This window comes from Balearica regulorum, chromosome 5 (genome assembly GCF_011004875.1).
Source record: "Balearica regulorum gibbericeps isolate bBalReg1 chromosome 5, bBalReg1.pri, whole genome shotgun sequence".
Taxonomy (NCBI): domain Eukaryota; kingdom Metazoa; phylum Chordata; class Aves; order Gruiformes; family Gruidae; genus Balearica; species Balearica regulorum.
Genome location: NC_046188.1, coordinates 29,739,726 through 29,758,200, shown reverse-complemented (window position 1 = coordinate 29,758,200; position 18,475 = coordinate 29,739,726). Strand labels below are relative to the sequence as shown.

The 18,475-nt window shown below is 41.3% G+C and overlaps 1 protein-coding gene and 1 long non-coding RNA gene across 6 annotated transcripts in view; one reads left to right on the top strand and one right to left on the bottom strand.

Annotated features, from left to right (window-relative positions):
* LOC142602027 (uncharacterized) overlaps positions 1–1,194 on the bottom strand; it is a 30,495-nt gene extending 29,301 nt beyond the window's left edge. The window contains exon 1 of the long non-coding RNA XR_012835653.1: positions 1,089–1,194. This is a non-coding gene — a long non-coding RNA (uncharacterized LOC142602027). The remainder of the gene's footprint in view (positions 1–1,088) is intronic.
* Positions 1–18,475, top strand: part of NPAS3 (neuronal PAS domain protein 3) — a 628,549-nt gene that overhangs the window by 1,977 nt on the left and 608,097 nt on the right. The window contains exon 1 of one of the 5 annotated variants that reach the window (XM_075753990.1): positions 1,806–2,402. The exons of 3 other annotated variants lie outside the window; for them this stretch is intronic. In XM_075753990.1, the coding sequence (XP_075610105.1) occupies positions 2,353–2,402 (50 nt within the window). In that variant the 5' untranslated portion in view covers positions 1,806–2,352. Of the gene's footprint in view, positions 1–1,805; positions 2,403–18,475 lie in introns of those variants that run through there. One more of the 5 variants, XM_075753991.1, reaches the window with a different exon arrangement.

The window sequence follows — 18,475 nt, the reverse complement described above, 5'->3', positions numbered from 1 at the left end:
GAAATATAGAGACAAGGCAGCATGCAATTTTTTGGTACTTTGCGTTTAATAGTTTGATGATGTCAGTCTGTAATCAGGAAGAAGTTATAAAAGCAATACTTCTCTGACAAACTACTAACACCTCTAATCCAAATAGTGCTTAGCAGATAGCCAAGTACTTTGACTAACAGGCATCCAGACCAGGCTGGCTGTCTCGCACACTAACCTAACAAGGGGAAACATTTTTTGCACTTCTTCCAAATTTTCACTATATGTTATCGATAAACCAGCGTGTTTTACGTCGAACGATTTTTCTTCGTGCTTTCTGGAAACGCTTAAAATATGCCAGACACCGACACCTTCTTACGCTATTGCAAAAGCCGAGGTGACACCTGTTAACTTTTTTTTTTTTTTTTTCCCCCCTTTTTGGAGGCGAGGAGACAGGTTTGCCGGCAGGGAACGGCATGTGGTACTTTCTAGACCCCCCTCCCCTCTCTCCAGTCCTTCATCTCCACCTGCACCCCCGAGCGCCTCCCGCGGCCCCGGCAGCGCGGCCAGCCCCGGGGTACCGCCGCCGCGGGCGCGCGGGACTCGAGGCCAGGCGGACGCCAGCCCGCCGGCGGATGCGCACGTGCGCAGCGGCCGCGCGGAGGCCGCACGCGCGCAGCGCGGGGCGGGCGGCCGCTCCCCTCCCCACTCCTCCTTTCCGCCCCCCCCCCCCCCCCCCCCCGGGGCTGCGCGGGCGGCCAGGGCCGGTCCCCGCAAAGTTACGCCGGGGCCCGGTTGCTTCCTGCGGGAAGAAACCCTCCGGCCCCCGGTGCGCGGGCGACGCCCCGCAGCCAAACTTCCAGATGCTTTGCTAACTTCTTCCCCACCGGCTCTCCCCTGCGGCTCACACGCGCGCGCATCACCCCCCCCACCCCCCCACCCCCCCACAGCTTTTGGAGTTGTCGCGGAAACGTTTCTTGTGAATAAACACCCCACACCCCCCTCCCGACTTTCGGGGCTTGCTCCTTTCCCCAAGGAAGCCCGCTGGATTTTCCCTGGGAGCAGGATCAGGCCCGGGAAGCTGCACTTCCAAGGCAGCAGCAGAGCAGCCACAAAGTTACCTTGGAGATGGAAAGCTTTTAGCGAAGGAGTGATTTCTCCTTTAAAAGCTCTCAGCGCTCGGGTTTTCCCGATGTCCTGGAAGGAACAATTAAGGTAGCGGTTTCTTTTCCCCGCTCCTTTATTTCATGATTAGTTTCATAATCTCCAATAAAGCAGCGTGAAGTGCTACACCCTTTCCCAACAAAGCGGGTCATCACTCTCAGTTAACGTTTCCAGCATTACGCCCTTTATTCCGCCAGTACCTAGCGCGTACTCTCCGGACGTGCGTGCGCATTCCCGGAGGGGGCCAGGGGGGTGCGCGGGGTCCCCCGGGTCCACGCCGTCCGCGGGGGCGGGCTCCGCCAGGCACCCCCGCGTACGGTTCTGTGGGGCCGCAGGGCGCTCGCATCCCCCGGCCGGCGGCCCCCCACCTGCCCGCGCCCGGGCCCGTCCTCCGCCGTGGGAGCCCACGGGGCGGACACGCCGCCTGCGCGCGGTGTGGAGCCGCCGCGCTTCTGCGCCCGCAGAGTTGCAGAGAGAGTCTCTGCCTCCCGCAGCCCCTCTTCCCTGCTGGAGCCCAGACTCCAGAGGAGGAAAGTGTGCGAAACTGCAACTGAGTGGCGTTGTTGCGCCGGCAGCGAAGGCTGTGTCCCCTGCACGCAGAGTGGGAGCGGAGCTGGGGAAGCAGCTGGAAAATGCCCAGAAATACTTTCACAGCGGTCAAGCCCGGAGATCCCTGACTCCCCTCCTTCTCTCCCCCGCCCCCGCCCCGCTAGCCCCATGGCCTGGCACCCCGCGTAGCCCGGCCCGCGGGTGCGGGGGTGTGAGTGTGTGCGAGTGTGCGAGAGAGTGTGTGTGTGTGTGTGTGCGTGTGTGTGTGTGCGTGTGTGTGTGTGTGCCGCACCTGCCGGGCGATGCCAGCGGCCGGGCTGCCCGCCGGGGCTGCGCCGCGGCTCGCTCTCCCCGCCGCCGCCGCCGGCCGCCGCCGCTGCCTCCGCTGGGCATGTCTCTGGGGCCGGCGGGGCCCCGGCTCCCTCCGCTCCTCGGCTTATGGACGGCGGCAGCGGCAGCAGCAGCGCTAGCAAGCAAGCGAGCAAGCAACCTGCACCAGGACTGCGCGGAGGAGTGGGAGCCCGCGATGCTTTGGCCTCAGTACTTTTCCTTAGCCTGTCTGGCTAACCAGGGCCATTGCTGGCGCCGCTGCTGCTGCTAGACACACAACACACACCAACATCAGGAGGGGGAAAAGTAAGGGAGAGAAAAAAAAAAAAAAATCCCAGGAAGATGGCGCCCACCAAGCCAAGCTTTCAGCAGGATCCTTCCAGGCGAGAACGGTAACACTTTCTCTTTATTGAACCTGCAGCAGCAGCAGCCGCAGCAGCGCCGGGCCGGGCCGCCGCCGCCGGGGGCCGGGGCTGGCTGCCATGCCGGGGTGGGGGGACCTGCCGCCGGCACCCGCTGCTCGCACAGCCGGGCACCGGGAGTTCCTCCTAGTGCGTACCGCCAGCCGCACGCACACACACACGTACACACAGACACACACAACACACAGACACACACGCAGGGCGAGCCGCGCAGCAGCAGCTCCGCTCCGGCAGCCGCACCGCCGCGGCTTGCCGAAGCCGGTGCTTGGCAGGGCGCGTTGGCGAGCGGGCGGGGGTGTGTGTGTGTGTGTGTGTGTGTCTGCGCGGAGGCGGCAGGCCCCCCCCGGGCGGCCCCCGCCGCTCGGCGGTCCCGGGGGCGGCGAGGCGCCGCGCCAGGCCCGGCTTGCCGGGCGGAGGGGCCGGCCCCGCCGGTGCGGTTCAAGTGCGGCTAGGCCGGAGCGGAGGGGGGGGTCACGCCGCCAGCTGCGACCGCGGGGCTGCCCGGCTCAGCCCGACTCGGCCCGGCCCCCTCCGCCCCGCCGCCGCCGCCGCCGGGCGGGCCGCGGGTGCCGGCGCCCCCCGGGGTGGGCAGAGCGGAGCCGGTGCGCGGGCGGGCGGGGAGGCGGTGCGGCGGTGCGCGGGGCCCGGGGAGGGAGGCGGGAGCCGGGGGGGGGGGGGTCGCGTTACCCCCCGTTTGCTTCCCGGCCCGCCGCCTGCCCCATATACTTTTGTTGGGGGAACGCGCTTGCTATTAATCTGCTCTGCTGCTGACACGAATTGCCCGTAGCGGATTTGTTCTAGTAAAGTGAATCTTTCTAGAAGTGACTGGTAGGAAACAAGAGTACAAGTTCATGTGATGTTACTTTGTGATTCTTACAAAAGTATTCAAAGCTCCGTTGCTACACTGCGATGAGATGTATGCCCAGAAGGAGAGCAGCCAGAGTGGTTGGGGTGGGCTTTCCCTCCCACCCCCCCCCTTCAGCGTTACAAGTGAACTTGAGGGTAAGGGGTGAGGAAGGTTCCTGGTTAGTTGTAAAAATGGAAATTAACATTTAGAGAGCTTTTAAAAGTAGCTGGATCGTGTGTTACTCGGTTTGTATTTCACAGCACAAGTAAGTCTGAAAAAATGTTTAAAGAAAAATAAAGTCTAGGGAATCAGGCTCATTTTAATCTTAATTTCAAACTTACATTTTTTAGTGTGATCAGCATTTCTAGTACAACTTCCAAAATCCACAGATTTTATCTAAATAGCTATGCCATTTTTTCCTGAGGAAGCAGACTGCCCGGTATCAGAAAACCATACATTTCATATTCGCCACTGAAGTGTTAGTGCGGCTGTGTTAGATGCATTAGTATTAACTGTTGCACTTTGACAAGGCTATATTGATATGTAGCAGAATTTGGAGATACATGTAATGGGAAAACAGTGCATCCTCAGAAGTCAATGACTTAACTTACAGATTTTCATCTTCAACTATAAATTTTTTTTTTAAAATCTCCGTTTCAGTGGCTGCAAAGGCATTTCTACTGTGTTGATAACACTTACAGCAGCAGGCTCTTCTCCTGCAGAGTTCTTTGTTGGAAAAACAATTTGTATCAATAAGTCCTGTCCCCCCCAACACGCAATTCTGCTGTCTTCTTTCTGAGAATGGTACTATATTAGTGCTAAGTGTATTTGCCAGGATAGCTTCAGTAATCTCTCCAGCAGAAGCATATTTGTGTGCCATTTTGGGAATTTCTCTGAGATAGGAATCTTGAAGATAGAATTAATTTCTAGGGGAAACTTCATAGCCTGTGCATGAGTGCTTTCTTTATCACCTGTCTCCATTTGGCATTCGGAGAAGGTAAATCAAAGTGCGCGATTTGTTATTCTGCTCCACTTGAGAGCTGAACTAAATAACACTTGGTCTGAAATTCTGATTGAAGTTGTAGGAGGATATACTGTATTTAATTTAATGCCCTTTAATAGCATCTTCTTGTTCAGCTCTGATGCTGTCATTTTAAAGGTTGGATCGGAGTAGTTTTTCTCTGTAGGGAGTGGGAGGAGTAATCATTTCAGGGGAAAAAAGTAGTCGAAATTCCTAGAACGCTAATAGCCACAAACTTGGCCTAGTGTCCAAGCAGTTGTTTTTTGCCCTTAGGGTTCACTTTGCTATCACTCTTTACAATGCTCTGAACAGTTGAGGTATAAATATTACATGTAGAAGTTGATGACTTTTTTTTTTTTTTTTTTTTGTAGCAGAAATAACGGCAATCTGTTTGTTCTTTAAAAAAAAAGTTTTGGAGAAGATCGATCAGTGTTTCAATAAACAGGCACTCATGTACATTTTATTAAAAGTTACGTAATGTGCTCCTGACGTCTTGCACGTAACTGTTTATTTATGCTGTCTTTGTAGACATCCTTTCAGCTGTGTGCACCGAGCTATTTGAAATACAGGCGCATTATCAGTTACTTAAGGGGTTTTGCAGTTTCTTCTTAGTTGCTACTTTAGTAAACTGGCTCTCCAGATGAAGAATCCTGTAAGCGAACTTTGTGTACGTTCTTTGTTTAGTCTTCACTTCCACAATATTTAGGTAGATTGTGTTACATTTTTTCCAGCAAGAGGTTAGTGATTACAAAACAAATGTAAAAAGTAGTAGTCTCGAATGCAACCAAGCACTTGAATTGTTTTGAAACTTTTTTTTTCCCCCCCACCTGTTTAGGTTTTTTAAAGAATGTTTGAAAAGTTACACACTTACTTTTGTTTGATTTTCTTTTCAACTATGAGTGTTAGGAAATTTTACAGTTATAGTGGCAGTTTAGAGTTTTTCAGTTGTGTGGATATATAACCAAGAAAATTAAATAGACAGAAGTGTCATGCATATGATATGCCAGCATTGATTTGTAAAGCATATCATAATATCAGAGTGCTATTGGTTTAAAGTGAAAGAGAAAAAAACCCCTCTATTTTGGCATTTCTTTCTAGAGCTTGAGCTTAAACATAGCAGTGATAAATGATGATATGCATTGTCTAACACTTGCTTTTATATAAATAGCTCCAGAAGATTGCTTAAATGATAATCGAAAATATGAAATAGGGTGGCCTTCATATCACAAGGCCAGGGGTCTACAAATGGAAAAACTGAAATAATGAAATATTTCCAAGGCAACAGACTGTCAACAAGAACAGTAATGCATGGGCATATCATAGAGCTACCAGAGAGGATATTAGATCTTATAGCTCTAGAGCCAGGAGTTATAATGACCTTTATTAAATAGAGCCCTCCCACATTACAACAATCTTTCCGATTTCTGATTTATGGATTAGCAGTCATACTACTCTTCATAATTTGAAACATTCTCCCACCATATTTGATTTGCTGCATTTTTCTCCACTAGAATCATACATTATTTAGAGCTTACATGAGAGTATTGATCAACAAAAGTTATATTACATATTTTCAGTAACTAATGGGATTCTGAAGAACACGGTTTTGTCTGCAGCACTGTTTCTACATTCTTTACAGCACAACTGGGTTTTTTTACAAGTTATATCCAGTTAGCTTGTTTTGTACCAATTTAATGGCATTATATTCTAATGCTGTATTATAAATAAGGTATCAATAATTAGAGAGGTTTGTTAACAGATTAATACAGCACCCAGAACCATAGGTATTTTTAAGACAATATCAAGATATATTGCCAACATCCGTCTCCTTTTATTAGTGTCTCACTTGAATTTTGGAGTCTAATATACTGGCAGTTTCAAATCACATTTGTTTGAAACTTGGCACACAAGTTGCCAGCCCAGATGGGAATTTTACTGCGAGAGTGATGTAAAACAGTTGTTGAAAATTGACATTCTAGGCATTAGCTTCATCAGCGTCCTTCCTAAAAAGTACAATGTTTAAATAAATGTTTGTTTCATAAAACTATCTTTGTAACAATACCCTCTTTAGTGGAAAATGTATTCTAAGATAAGAATTTTGCATAACTGGTGCTGACCATGAAAACTAACTGCTACCATTTTATTAACATTTTGGGATTGATTCTGCTCCCAGTGAGACCAGTAAGATGAAGCCGATTTACAAACATGGCAGAATTTCATTTGATATCAATTAAGTAATTGGTTTTTTTGAATTTAATGTTGGGAGACCATTTCCTGAAATCTCATCTCATGTGAATAAACCTTATATTCAGTCAGTCCATCAGATTCATTTTATATTACTGTCACTAGTAGCTCTTGCAGGTGTAAAAGCACCTCATGTGAGATGAGATTTCACCATTAGTCACGTTGTTTCAAAATGACTCAAACGAACTTGTTCTGCAGGATGTCAGCCTGGAAATTTGTTTTTATATTTGAAACATAAGATATTTTTAAGGTACATAGCCAAGACTTTGCATTTTCACCCCAGTCATTTGTTTCTTTGGTTGGTTGGTTTGTTTATGGTTAATGTTTGGCTTTTTTTTTTTTTTTTTTTAAGAAGCTGCCAAAGATTTATGGCCATGAGAGGAAATGTTTTGAAAATTCATTTAATAATAATTGCATTTTTTTCAGAAGAGGCAATTTCTTTCTATGTAATATTTATAAGGCTACTGCATGTTATCTTTAACATACAAAGTTCCATTAGGGCGAATGAGGTGCGTGACTTTTTGTTTAATAAGACTTTCTATAATAAGGATAATTTGTAATAATATTGCATTTTGCTGCATAAGAAGATGTGCCGTAGTAAGAATATAATGGTTGCTGCCATGTCTTATATGACTAGAGCATTGTTCTGTGACTAGCTCGAGCAGTAGTTTTGCAATACACAAAGTCCTAGTCAAATGAATGGGACCGTTGTGCCATTGATTTGAACAGGACTTTGAGTAGTAAAAATATTCGTTAGTTTTGTATGCTATAGTAATATATTACACAGGACAAAGAAGGTACGGTAAGGGTAGGATAATATTTGTGTCTGTAACTTGGCAGAACTGGACCCTGTCTTGGGCAGAATATTGAGTTCAAGTTGTACCTTAATCTTTAAAAAAGTCCCAGATGAAATTATGCATATAATTATACTACAGAGAATCACAAGCAAGGATACAAGTATTTTTACCATATAATTCAATAGATTTGAATTTGTTCTCAGTGAGATCGCAATGACGAACTTTAATGTACTTAGTGGGAGGAGGAGTGAACTTTGCATCTGTGTATTATTATAAAATGCGAAAGTCATGAGATTCTCAAGTAAAAATGGAGCGGTGCTCAAGGAGATTCTGATCTCAGCCTGCTGCAGCTAGATACTGAGAGTTATGCCAGCCCTTACCCAGCACTCTGCATGCAGAGAGAGTCAGGCACATTAAAGAACAAGTGATATGTAAGCAAGAATTTGAAACGGATTACCGAAAGCAGAGTTCTGAAGATTTGTTACAGGCTATTTTCCCAGCCTTTCTTCTGTGTTGCATTTTGGACTTTCACTCTTCGGTCGTATCTTGTCGTTTGTCTGTTCTAGGGAACTTCTCACTGATGTCATACGATGTCTGAAGAAGACTTTAATATTAATGCTGAGCATTTCTGTAGATACGTTTCTTTATATAGCTTAGTGTGCTTCGAAAAGTCTGTAAACACTGTTCTACACATTTTACTGATGAGATAGTTAGGCACAAAACATTTTTGAGAACTGGCAGAAGTGGCAGAAGATGTCAATGTTAGCACTAGGAATAAAATTCCAGCCCCCATTTTGACTGTGTATTCAAAGATTACACTGCCTTCGTTAGAGGGATTTACATTTCTTTTACAGGCAAAACCTCCACTGAAATAAAGTGCTTTCAGAGAATGGCTTGATTGCAATTTAAAATTAGCTGTTAGCTTGATATATAATAGAAGTTCAACACTTACGTTAAATAATTTAAGTGGAAAAGTACTGTTCCATTACCTGCAGGCATGTTAGGTTTACATATGTATATAGTGAATTTACGGGATAGAGTCTGAATAATATGTATGTGTGTAATCTACAATAATGTCCCTGGGGCTTGGATTTTTCTGAAGAGCCTATTGGATTTAGGCATCCAAAACATACTGCATTTCAGTGAAATATGGGCACCTAAATCCTATAAGCCCCTTTTAAAATACTTGCCTGGGAATTTTGTCTCCAACAGGAATTTAGAACAGGCTTCATTACACATTACATTGTTTGAAACTGAATTTTATTGAGTGATGAATAGTCTTTGAACAGTCATTTTGGATTAAATCCTAAAGCGTTATAGTTTTGCTTGAATTTAGGCACAGAATGGATACATTTATATTATGATGGGGGGGGATTTTTTTTTTTCCTCTTGCTTATGCGTAATGTTTGAAAGTCATGTGCAAATTCACATTTACGATCAGTTTACTCACAGCCTAGGCTTATATGACTTAGGTAGCTCAGAATTGTCCTGCCAAAGCTGTAATTCATTTAGCCAAAGTATAACATACCAAATTTTAGAAGAATGCTTGTTAGAAAGCTGTTTTTTCTTAGAGACGATGGGAGGTAGAATTTGTTACTTTGTGGGAAAAAAAATGTAAGTGGGCAGTCTTCACAGGTCAAGGTTGAGGTCAATAGAAAGAACTGAGTGACTCAATCTGTACAGTGCTGGCAGTGGGATTAAAAAAGGAAAAAAGTCTTAAAAAGGAGAATAGCTGCCAGTGGTACTTATCCTTCAACCCTCCCAGCTGCAGAAAAAGTAGCTGATTTTATTTGTCTGACTATAGTTAGATGTAGGATTGGCATGTTTGCTTCACCTTTGCATAAATTACTAACAGTATGGACAGGAAGTTCTCAAAAAAAACTGCACTGCAAAAAACCAAAACTGTTTTCTCTCGATAAGTAACAAACAGAAGATGAACATAAAAAGAGAAACAAATGCTTTGGGCTAATTTATTTATTCATTCTTTCTAAGTTGCTGTTCAGTTTTACAACAAAACTTGCATTTCTTGTGGAAAATCAAAAGTACAGTAATTTTTTTCAACGGCTGAATGAGCTAGATAAATGGTACTTAAGTAGCAGTGTTTGAAGGATCCAAGTAGTTTACTAAAGTATCTTAATTAATTGGATGTTCACTTTAATAGTGAGGTTTCCTGTTTGTAGGCAGTGCTCTGTAACAAGAACATATATTTGATACGGAAATGATACATATGATTTCAGAAGGCCCATTTTTATTCAAGATTGATTTTTACTAAACAACTGGTTCAGATCAACAAACAGCAAGAAATAAATGGAAGTGACAGAAAATACAGACCTCAGATGAGAAGCATGATAGAAAAGATACAGCAGGTTCCAGATCTTTCAAACATATATGCTGTGCCTTTTATCAGTCAGTCTACTTACACTCAAATTTTGAAACTAAGAGGCGCCGTCTTTCCTTTATTCCTTTGTTAACAGGAAGAAAAATGCTTCTTTACAGAACCGCAATTTGGAAACTGTTACTCCATGCTTTTTGAGGGCAGTTTTTCAAATTTTGTTTTTGTATCACTTCTCAAGACGGCAGGATGTAGCAAACACTGCAAATCCCCTCTTTTTCCCCCCAAAATTATTTGACATACTGAATGTGCATCTTTAGGAACACCCAGTATTTAGAGTCTGGATTTAGGAATCCTCTTGGAGTTAGGATTTTTTTGTTGTTTGTTTCTTAATGGTTTTGTGATACTACTGCAAAAAAGTATTTAAGTCCTATTCATGACTTACTTTTTTCTTGTGGCAATTACTTATATATTACAATGTATCAAATAGGAACAAACCCCAAAATGATTAAGGAAAAAAGTGTCTTTTAACTGACAGAGAATGGCAGAATATTCCACCTGAAAAGCAAAATTAGAATTATTCTATATTTATTCTTCTTGTTGTTAATTGTGAGGAAAACTTTAAAAGATTTTCCATGGACTTGTACACATGTATACTGCAAAATGTAGGCAGTGTTCAATGTTAGATAGATGCAGAATATGTATTTGCTTGAAAGGAAATAATGCTAGTTGATTGTCTTCAGCAAGCTATAAATGTCTTACTTTAGATAAAGTTAAATGTAAATACATGCATTGGAATGGCGATTTTTCCCCCCTCTAATGCTGTGAGGGAAAAGTAGGCTCATCCTTTTTTTTTTTTGCACATTTTTATTGTTCTGTGTAAATGTAATTTGTTAATCCTGTGAAATTTGTCATAGATAAATTTGCTTGGATTATCTTGTCACCACCGTATCTGCATTCTTTTGTTCATTGCTTATTCATAATTTAACAGTCTGGCAGTGAGCCTTTTTGGGATGCTCACAAAAGATATATGACCTCTACCAGCTGCTACTATAACCTGCAGAATGCACAGCAAGACATTAGAAACGTGAGGATTCCTCTACTGATTAAAGTGCTCTTCATTTAAACAGTCTGTTCATAAGAATCTCAGGAATCTTTGTGGATAGCAGTTTTGATTTTTCTTTTCTCACAAAATTAGTTCTAACATTTCCCCCCCCACACCCCCCGAGTGGGAAAACTAACATTGAATCTTAAGATGGTGGTGCTTTGCTTTCAGATGGACTAATGGAAATTAAATCCTCTGTTATATATGCATATGTATACATAAGTGTGCATGTGCATACACACATTTGCATACATCTCTATGTATGTCTACCTATGCACATATATATATATGTATTTCCTGCCATTTTACAGTGGGAGAAATTCAAGCCCACGTATGTTATTTTAAAACTAACTCTTCTATTAGGATATTTTTCAGCACATATTATTATCCAGTACTAATTTACAGAAGAGTTGTCTGATTTAACCCTGCTTTAGCCCCGGCATCTTACAGACTGTATTGTGTAAATACTCGGTATTATACAGTACACGAAAGACATTAAATAGGATGTTACTTGAAGTGTAACAACATTTTAGCTTTTCATTATTCTCCTGACTCAGTTTAGCATATAAATTTTTTCCCCTTTTTACTTTTTCTTCTTCTTATCTGCAGATCAGCTTGTGAGTAATGGCTAGTTTTTACCTCCCCTTTGTGCTGGCACATGATTATAGTTCAAAATAATTCATTGCTAATCCATGCAGTATTGGTTCATCTCCATCACTCTGTTTTGTGATTAGAGCCTCGGGCCTGTAAGAACATCCTTCTGCACAGTTTTCTATCCTGATTTTCTTTGACCGCAACCCATATTTTAAATAGTTCTGTCATTACTGTTCACCTACCAATCCTTTTGCATTTTTCAAAAACATATCAATTACAAGAAATTAATATTTTGGTGGGGGTTTTTTCTGAGGGTTTATGAAAAATATTTGTTTTCCACTGCAGTGGCGTATATAGGTCTTGATTCATCTCAGCTGATGATGGAAATCTGACTTGAGTTTCTCATTTTTCCTTAGCAGCCTGAATTTCCTGTCTACTTATTTACATTAGGTGCCTCAAGAAGTCCAGGATCTTAAAAAGAAACACCGTGTCTTTCTGAAACAGACTATAGTAGAATAGTAATTACAGTCTTGTCATTTTTAACACAACGTTTCAAACAGAGCCGGTGTAAAATAAAGCTGACGGAGGAACTCTTAAAATATATGTCAGGCCTGATCCCGCTACGATCACTCTGGTTGAAGTCCCTGTTTATTGGGTCAGATATGAACTGATACGACGTTAGAGCTGGGCTTATATGATATAATGATACCGTACCTTGATCAGATTTAAATTTAGTATTTCCAGATTATGAAGCAAATCCATCATTTTATTTCACATCAAATAATGCTAGTTTTATGGGAAGGTCATCTAAAAGATTTTTCAAGACTTTGTTTCAGCATTGAGTAGTCCTGTGTTCCTTTTAATAATTACTTTCATCTCATTGTAGCCGTGTGTTTGAAAGTGTAGGTCAATAAGGATGATCGCATTCAGAATTTCATGATCTGTGTAGTGGAACAAATTGAAAGCAAAGCCTGTATCAATCACTGTGAAGGGAGGGTTAATTGTTACTGCTTCTCAAGCCTCTGGACAGATAAACCAGTAATGAAATACTTATTGCTCTGATATGTGAATGGTTAAGGATGAAACAATGGAAACAGAAGCAGTCTTCAAAGATAACCAAAAAAAAGCAAAGAAAAAAGAAGAATCTGGACCAAAGTAAGATACTGTATATGCTGTGTATTAACATTTTTAAAGTTTGGTTTGGGTTGTTTGTTTTTTTTTTAATCTAATAAAGCCTTCTAGTAATGATATAAGACAGCAGAATGTATTAGGTTTGTAAAGCAAATATAAAGTATGAATTTAAAAGCTTTTATTATGCAAACAATTTAAAACGGTTTACATGAAGTCTGGACCTTAGGTAAAAGTAACATTTCTAGCATTAAGTGTTTTCTTTTCTTTTCTTTGTTTTTCATTTGTGGTACTGTTAAGTGTGGGGTTTTTTTCTTCTTTCTTTAAAAGCACAGCTGTATTTACTAAATTGAGTGTGTTTTGTTTTCTTCTGAAGTCATTTTAAAGCATTTTGTCTACAGCCAACCAGGACTCTAACGGAGTGTTTAAAGATAGAAGCTGCAAAATAAAAATGAGTGCAAAAACAAATTATGATATTACAGTAAACATTAACTATTTCTAGAATGTGAACTTAACATTTTAAACATCTGTTAGTTACTTATATGTTGAAATATATGCAAAAATATTTAGCCAAATTGAAGTCTTAGGCCCATGACAATCATCTCAACACAGTGGGTAGTTCTGAAAATTAATGAGAATGATAATACTGTAAAGACTGTTCCAGAGTTTGCCCAAATTCATTATCTAAGACTCTTGTTAAGAACATCTCAAAGAATTTTAACCAGGAAAATATATTAATGGTTCAAAAGCATTTTTCAAAACGGTGATTTATAAAAGTATAATGGAATTATATATGCAAGAGCTATAGTTAGAAACACAAATAACACAGGAGCAGCACATTATGAAGGAACATTTTCCAATAGCTAGGGTACTTGGCTTTGATTTTTGTCCATAGGTGTCAAGCTTTCCTTATTGATTTATATTTTGGGATGGAGGAAATGAAAAAGTAGAGGCAACTTACAAAAAAATGTATTTTTGACTCCTTGTTAGTTACTTAATGAGGCCTATAGCGGCTTAAAAGCTAAGTAAAGTAATTAATAATTTTAGAACTGGTGTAAACGTCTTTTAGACAATCGAAAAGCACTTTTAGGAGGAAGGGTGATGAGACACATCTTTAGATTTCTCTTCAGAATGTTAAGAATTTCCTGTTGCCTGTTTCCTGATGGGATTGACGCAGCTGTGTATCATATGGAATGAAAGAGGAACCGAGTGCCTGACTTTGTTTTATGCAAGTCCTTTATTTAAGAAAATGTATGTGTTGATTTTGCCTTTTTTTTTTTTAACAGATCGCTGATATGAATGCTATACACAAAATTATCCAAGTGGGAGCTAATTATAATTAATTTATCTATTTTCTAAGGGGCAGAAAATTTTAATAACTAAAGTATATTAGTTAAGAATGTTTTTTTTTCCTTTCTTTTTTTTTTTTTTCTGTGTGCAATGAAAAAGAAAGCAGAATGCTTGGAAGATTACTATGTCGTTTCCATTTTTATTTTCCGAAGTCATTGATATATAGGAATATGTGTATGTGCATGTGTAATTGTTGGAAAACAAATCAGTTTACAGAGTTTCTTACTCATTTTGGTTGTTGTGCAATCTGTAGCACATGTAGAAAACAGTTTTCATGGGAGATGTGAATTCAAAAAGAGGAATGGGAGGATCCAAAATATTTTTTAAACAGTAATTTTGATTGAGACTGTGCCACTTCATGGACAGATTCTTTGAGGAGAGTTCAGAGTGGGAAACTGTATTAATTAAATTTTTCAGTAATTTCCTTCCATGGTGAGAGAAAGCTTAGCAGAAGGTGGCTAACCTGGTTAACTGATCTGGGAATGGGTGAGGGAAAGGAGATGCAGATCTGTAGCAGAGGGGCCACCCTTCCACTTGTAGCCCAGTTCCCGGTAGAGTCAGGAGCTGTGTCTCGTAAAGCTGTGTAATACTCAGTTCCAGTTGGAATTCATAGTACCTCAGTCAGTGTTAACTTTGGCTCAGAAGGCTGTATAAGGCAAATTCAGTTGCTTTACAGCAACCCTGGGCATCTCAATCACACGAGTGAAGCAGCTTCTTAGCATCATGCTGTAGCGCTGTGCTATGAAAGCAGAAGCAAACACAAATGCAGAGGGCATTGCAGCGATGGGCAGTAGTGCCAAGGGCATGTTAAAAGACAGAGCAGAGACATATGCAACTAAGTGGGGTGATCCCACTGGGTTGCTTCTGAGACTGTCTCTCCATGCAAGATACGGATTTCTAAATCGTTATGCAAATCGCACTTTAAATCTTAAACTTTGATCTGAACCTGCCAATCAGCTGTGAAAACAGTTGACCATCTCCCTGTTCTTTTTGCCCTGTGACTTCTTGGCAAATGTCCTCTTTCTGCTGTCTTTGGGTACTTCGATCGCTTCTTCAGTGCATCCTTTGGACAATCTTTCTCATTCGCTATCCAGCTTTGTGTGGGAGTTCTGCAACGTGTTGTCTCTCAGCCGCCTCCTTTTTTTCCCTTATTCTGCTCTTCATCTTTGCATAATCTTATGTGGAAACACAATTCAAGTATCATCTTTTTGCAGATGATTCATAAGCTCATGGTATTCCTATCCCAATGAAAATGTAGTCTTGCTTCTCTGTCATCTCCTTTATTGTGTAGTCAAAATAGATCTCCTAGAGTTTTTTCCAAGCCCTCCATCTAGTTTTTGGGATAACACTGCCATATTGCCTGTTAGGACAGGTCTGTAATTTGGCCATCTCACTGATACAGACCTGTGCCTCATAGCTTGGCAATTAAAAAGGCAAGCAGAGTATTTGGTATTAGTAGGAAAGAAATAGAAAAACAAACAGAAAACATGAACATTGATAGAATTATGCCAATCCATCAATCCACAATGTGTGTGGTCTATGTATTATGTGTACTTTTGTTATCGTAATTTCAAAAAGATACTGTAGTTTGAGATAAGGGCATGAAGGCTGATTAGATATATGGAAGGAATTTTGTCAGAGGAAAAGTTAAATAAAGTAAAATACTTCATCTTGGAAAAGAGATGCCTGAGGGGAATTGGCCATAACATCATGCAAGGCCTCAAGAAGGCAATCAGGAAACAATTATTCATTATTTCTAATACTATAAGAACAAGGAAACATCCTGTGTAATTCTCAGGAAACAGTTTTAAAACATCTAACTTTTTGTTTTTGTTGTTTTGGGGGCTTTTTTGTGTGCTGCCCCTCTTCCCCCCAACATAACATGCAATTGAATAGTGGCATTCCTTGCCAAAGGATGTTTTAGAGGTCAAAATATGAACAGGTTCAAAAATGGATCAGGCATTACTCTATTATGTCTCTGAGGAGTTATTAAATGTGATGGTGATGATGCAACTCAACTTCAGGAAGTTTTTACACAGCTCACTGTTGGATGTTGACATGGGATATGATGGAAAGGAACACTCTTTCTGTGCTGCATTTTTTTTACTGACCTAGTATAACTGTTCTGTTTTGTTCTTAAGTTCTTTGCATTCAGACGACATCTAAGTCTTGTAGGCTTTTTCTGCCTAACATCCCTGCTGTATGTGTTTTCCTGCCTACTCTTCAGTTAAATTCTCATCCTCGCTACCATTGAGGATTATTCTTTCTCTAGTCATACCTGTCCAGAAACCTCTTACAGAGATAATTTTCAGTCACAGACTGTCACTCTGACCATGTCTTTTTATATCCTCACTGCCCTCCCTTCTCTGGTCCATCAAATGTTAGGAACTTACCCTAAGTTTCAAGCCTTTCTTCACCTAGCAGTATCTTACCATTTCTCTTTGTCAAGGTTTTCCTGTGGCCCATTTACTGTATTTGCAAACACACATTTGTTTGATACCTTGTGCTCAGACTAGTACTCCTTTGTAACCTCACCTTTTGAGTTCATCTCTCTTCCCAGGATGTTCCTTACCTGAAATGCCCACAAAAGCATGACACCATCAAGCTACTAACAAGATATCACTTCTTGTGATGCTTGCTGCTGTTGCCTTATTGCTTCTAAATAGTTTCCTATCTCTTATCTGATACTTGCACTGTAAGATTTTGGAGGCTAGGGACAAGGGTTTTGTCCTTTGTTACTTGGCTACCTAGTTACTACAGTTACTGCTGCTAATCTGAATATTTTTGTCAATAAAAAAAAAAATAATAATGTGTTACCAATCTTTACTTTTCTGTGTGCTTGGTTGATCTGGGATACTGAGTGCCTGTAAGAGGAAGTGATGTCTTTTAAGTGTGTTGGGGTGTGAAAAGCTTTTATGAATTTCAGAGGAGATGGGACAAATTAATGGCTGAGAAATCATAGAATCATAGAATGGTTTGGGTTGGAAGGGACCTCAAAGATCATCTAGTTCCAACCCCCCTGCTGTGGGCAGGGACGCCCTCAACTACACCATGTTGCCCAAAGCCCCATCCAATCTGGCCTTGAACACTTCCCTGGATGGGGCATCCACAGCTTCTCTGGGCAACCTGTTCCAGTGCCTCACCACCCTCGCAGTGAAGAATTTCTTCCTAACATCTAATCTAAATCGACCCTCTTTTAGTTTAAAGCCATTACCTCTTGTCCTATCACTACACACCCTGATGAACAGTCCCTCTCCAGCTTTCCTGTGGGCCCCTTCAGGTACTGGAAGGCTGCTCTAAGGTCTCCCCGGAGCCTTCTCTTCTCCAGGCTGAACAACCCCAACTCTCTCAGCCTGTCCTCATAGGAGAGGTGCTCCAGCCCTGTCGTCAACTTCGTGGCCCATCTACTGAATGGTACTAAATAGGTATCTATCTGAGGAAGTGCCTGCACTGAAAATGATTGGAGACTGCGGGTGCATATCATATATGCTGTCACTGTTATATTGTTCCTTGCAACTCCTTTTGGGGATTGTTGAAGATGGGATACAGGAGACACTGGTCTGACCCAGTACACCACCTGTTGCGTAGGATGTTTCTGGAAGCTGTAGCAAGTCTCTTTGGTGATTCTCTCTCTTAAAAAACTGTTGGAGAAAACGGCCTCAGCTAAATAGTTTTGGCTGGTATTATTTTCAGCACATTTCATGAATGGATATGAGATGTGTCACAGCTTAATTACACTGCTCCATAATGTATTTTTGTCTCATGTTGATATGACTAAGAAATACCTTATTGGGGCTGTATGGACAAGGCGTCATACCATATGATGCCTTGCAAAAAGAAAGAAGAGTCCTCCTTTGAAGAGTTCATAATTTTAATTGCTGTTTATTTTTCATTTGTTGGAAAGGGTTTTCCATAACGTAGTAGTTAATTTTAGACTCATATTTGAAGTTTGATTTTTTTTTTTTTTACCATCAAGCAAAGTGCATATTAAACAGGCTGAATTCAGTAAAATTAAATGCTTGGATATTATTTTGCTTGATGAAACCCCAATGGCATAAAATTAATTGCATTGATGACTTGAACATAGCAATGAACACGTGTGAACCTCACTGTGTTTTATACTTTTAAACTGGGATGCAGTCTATTTTATACATGCTAACAGTAAACGAAACCAACTAGTACTGATATGGACATTAGTTTAAAGGGCATATACTCTAAGTATATATTGATAATTTTTGTCAAAGGTATGTAATATAAGTCCCCGAATAATTCCTGTATTTCTGTCATTTTTGGAGAAATAACTGATTCGTAATAAGTTTTTTCATAAATATGTAAGTTTGCATACTGAGATAGGTTATCATGTGTGTAAATTTAATTAATTATATACGCAAGTATTTGAAGTCACATTTTGCTGTTATATCAGCATAGACGGGGCATTATTAGAGAGGCTTCAGATTTACTAAGGTAGAAGCAGGTATACAGTTTGCACTTCATAAGTTCCTCTAGCTTGAAATAATTCCTCTCGTGTTGATTTGTTTAAGGCAGGGGAGGGGAAAAAGAAATTGGTTGTGGAATGCTGTTCATCAGAAGGTTGATATCCATACCTGATTGTGTAATGAAGATCT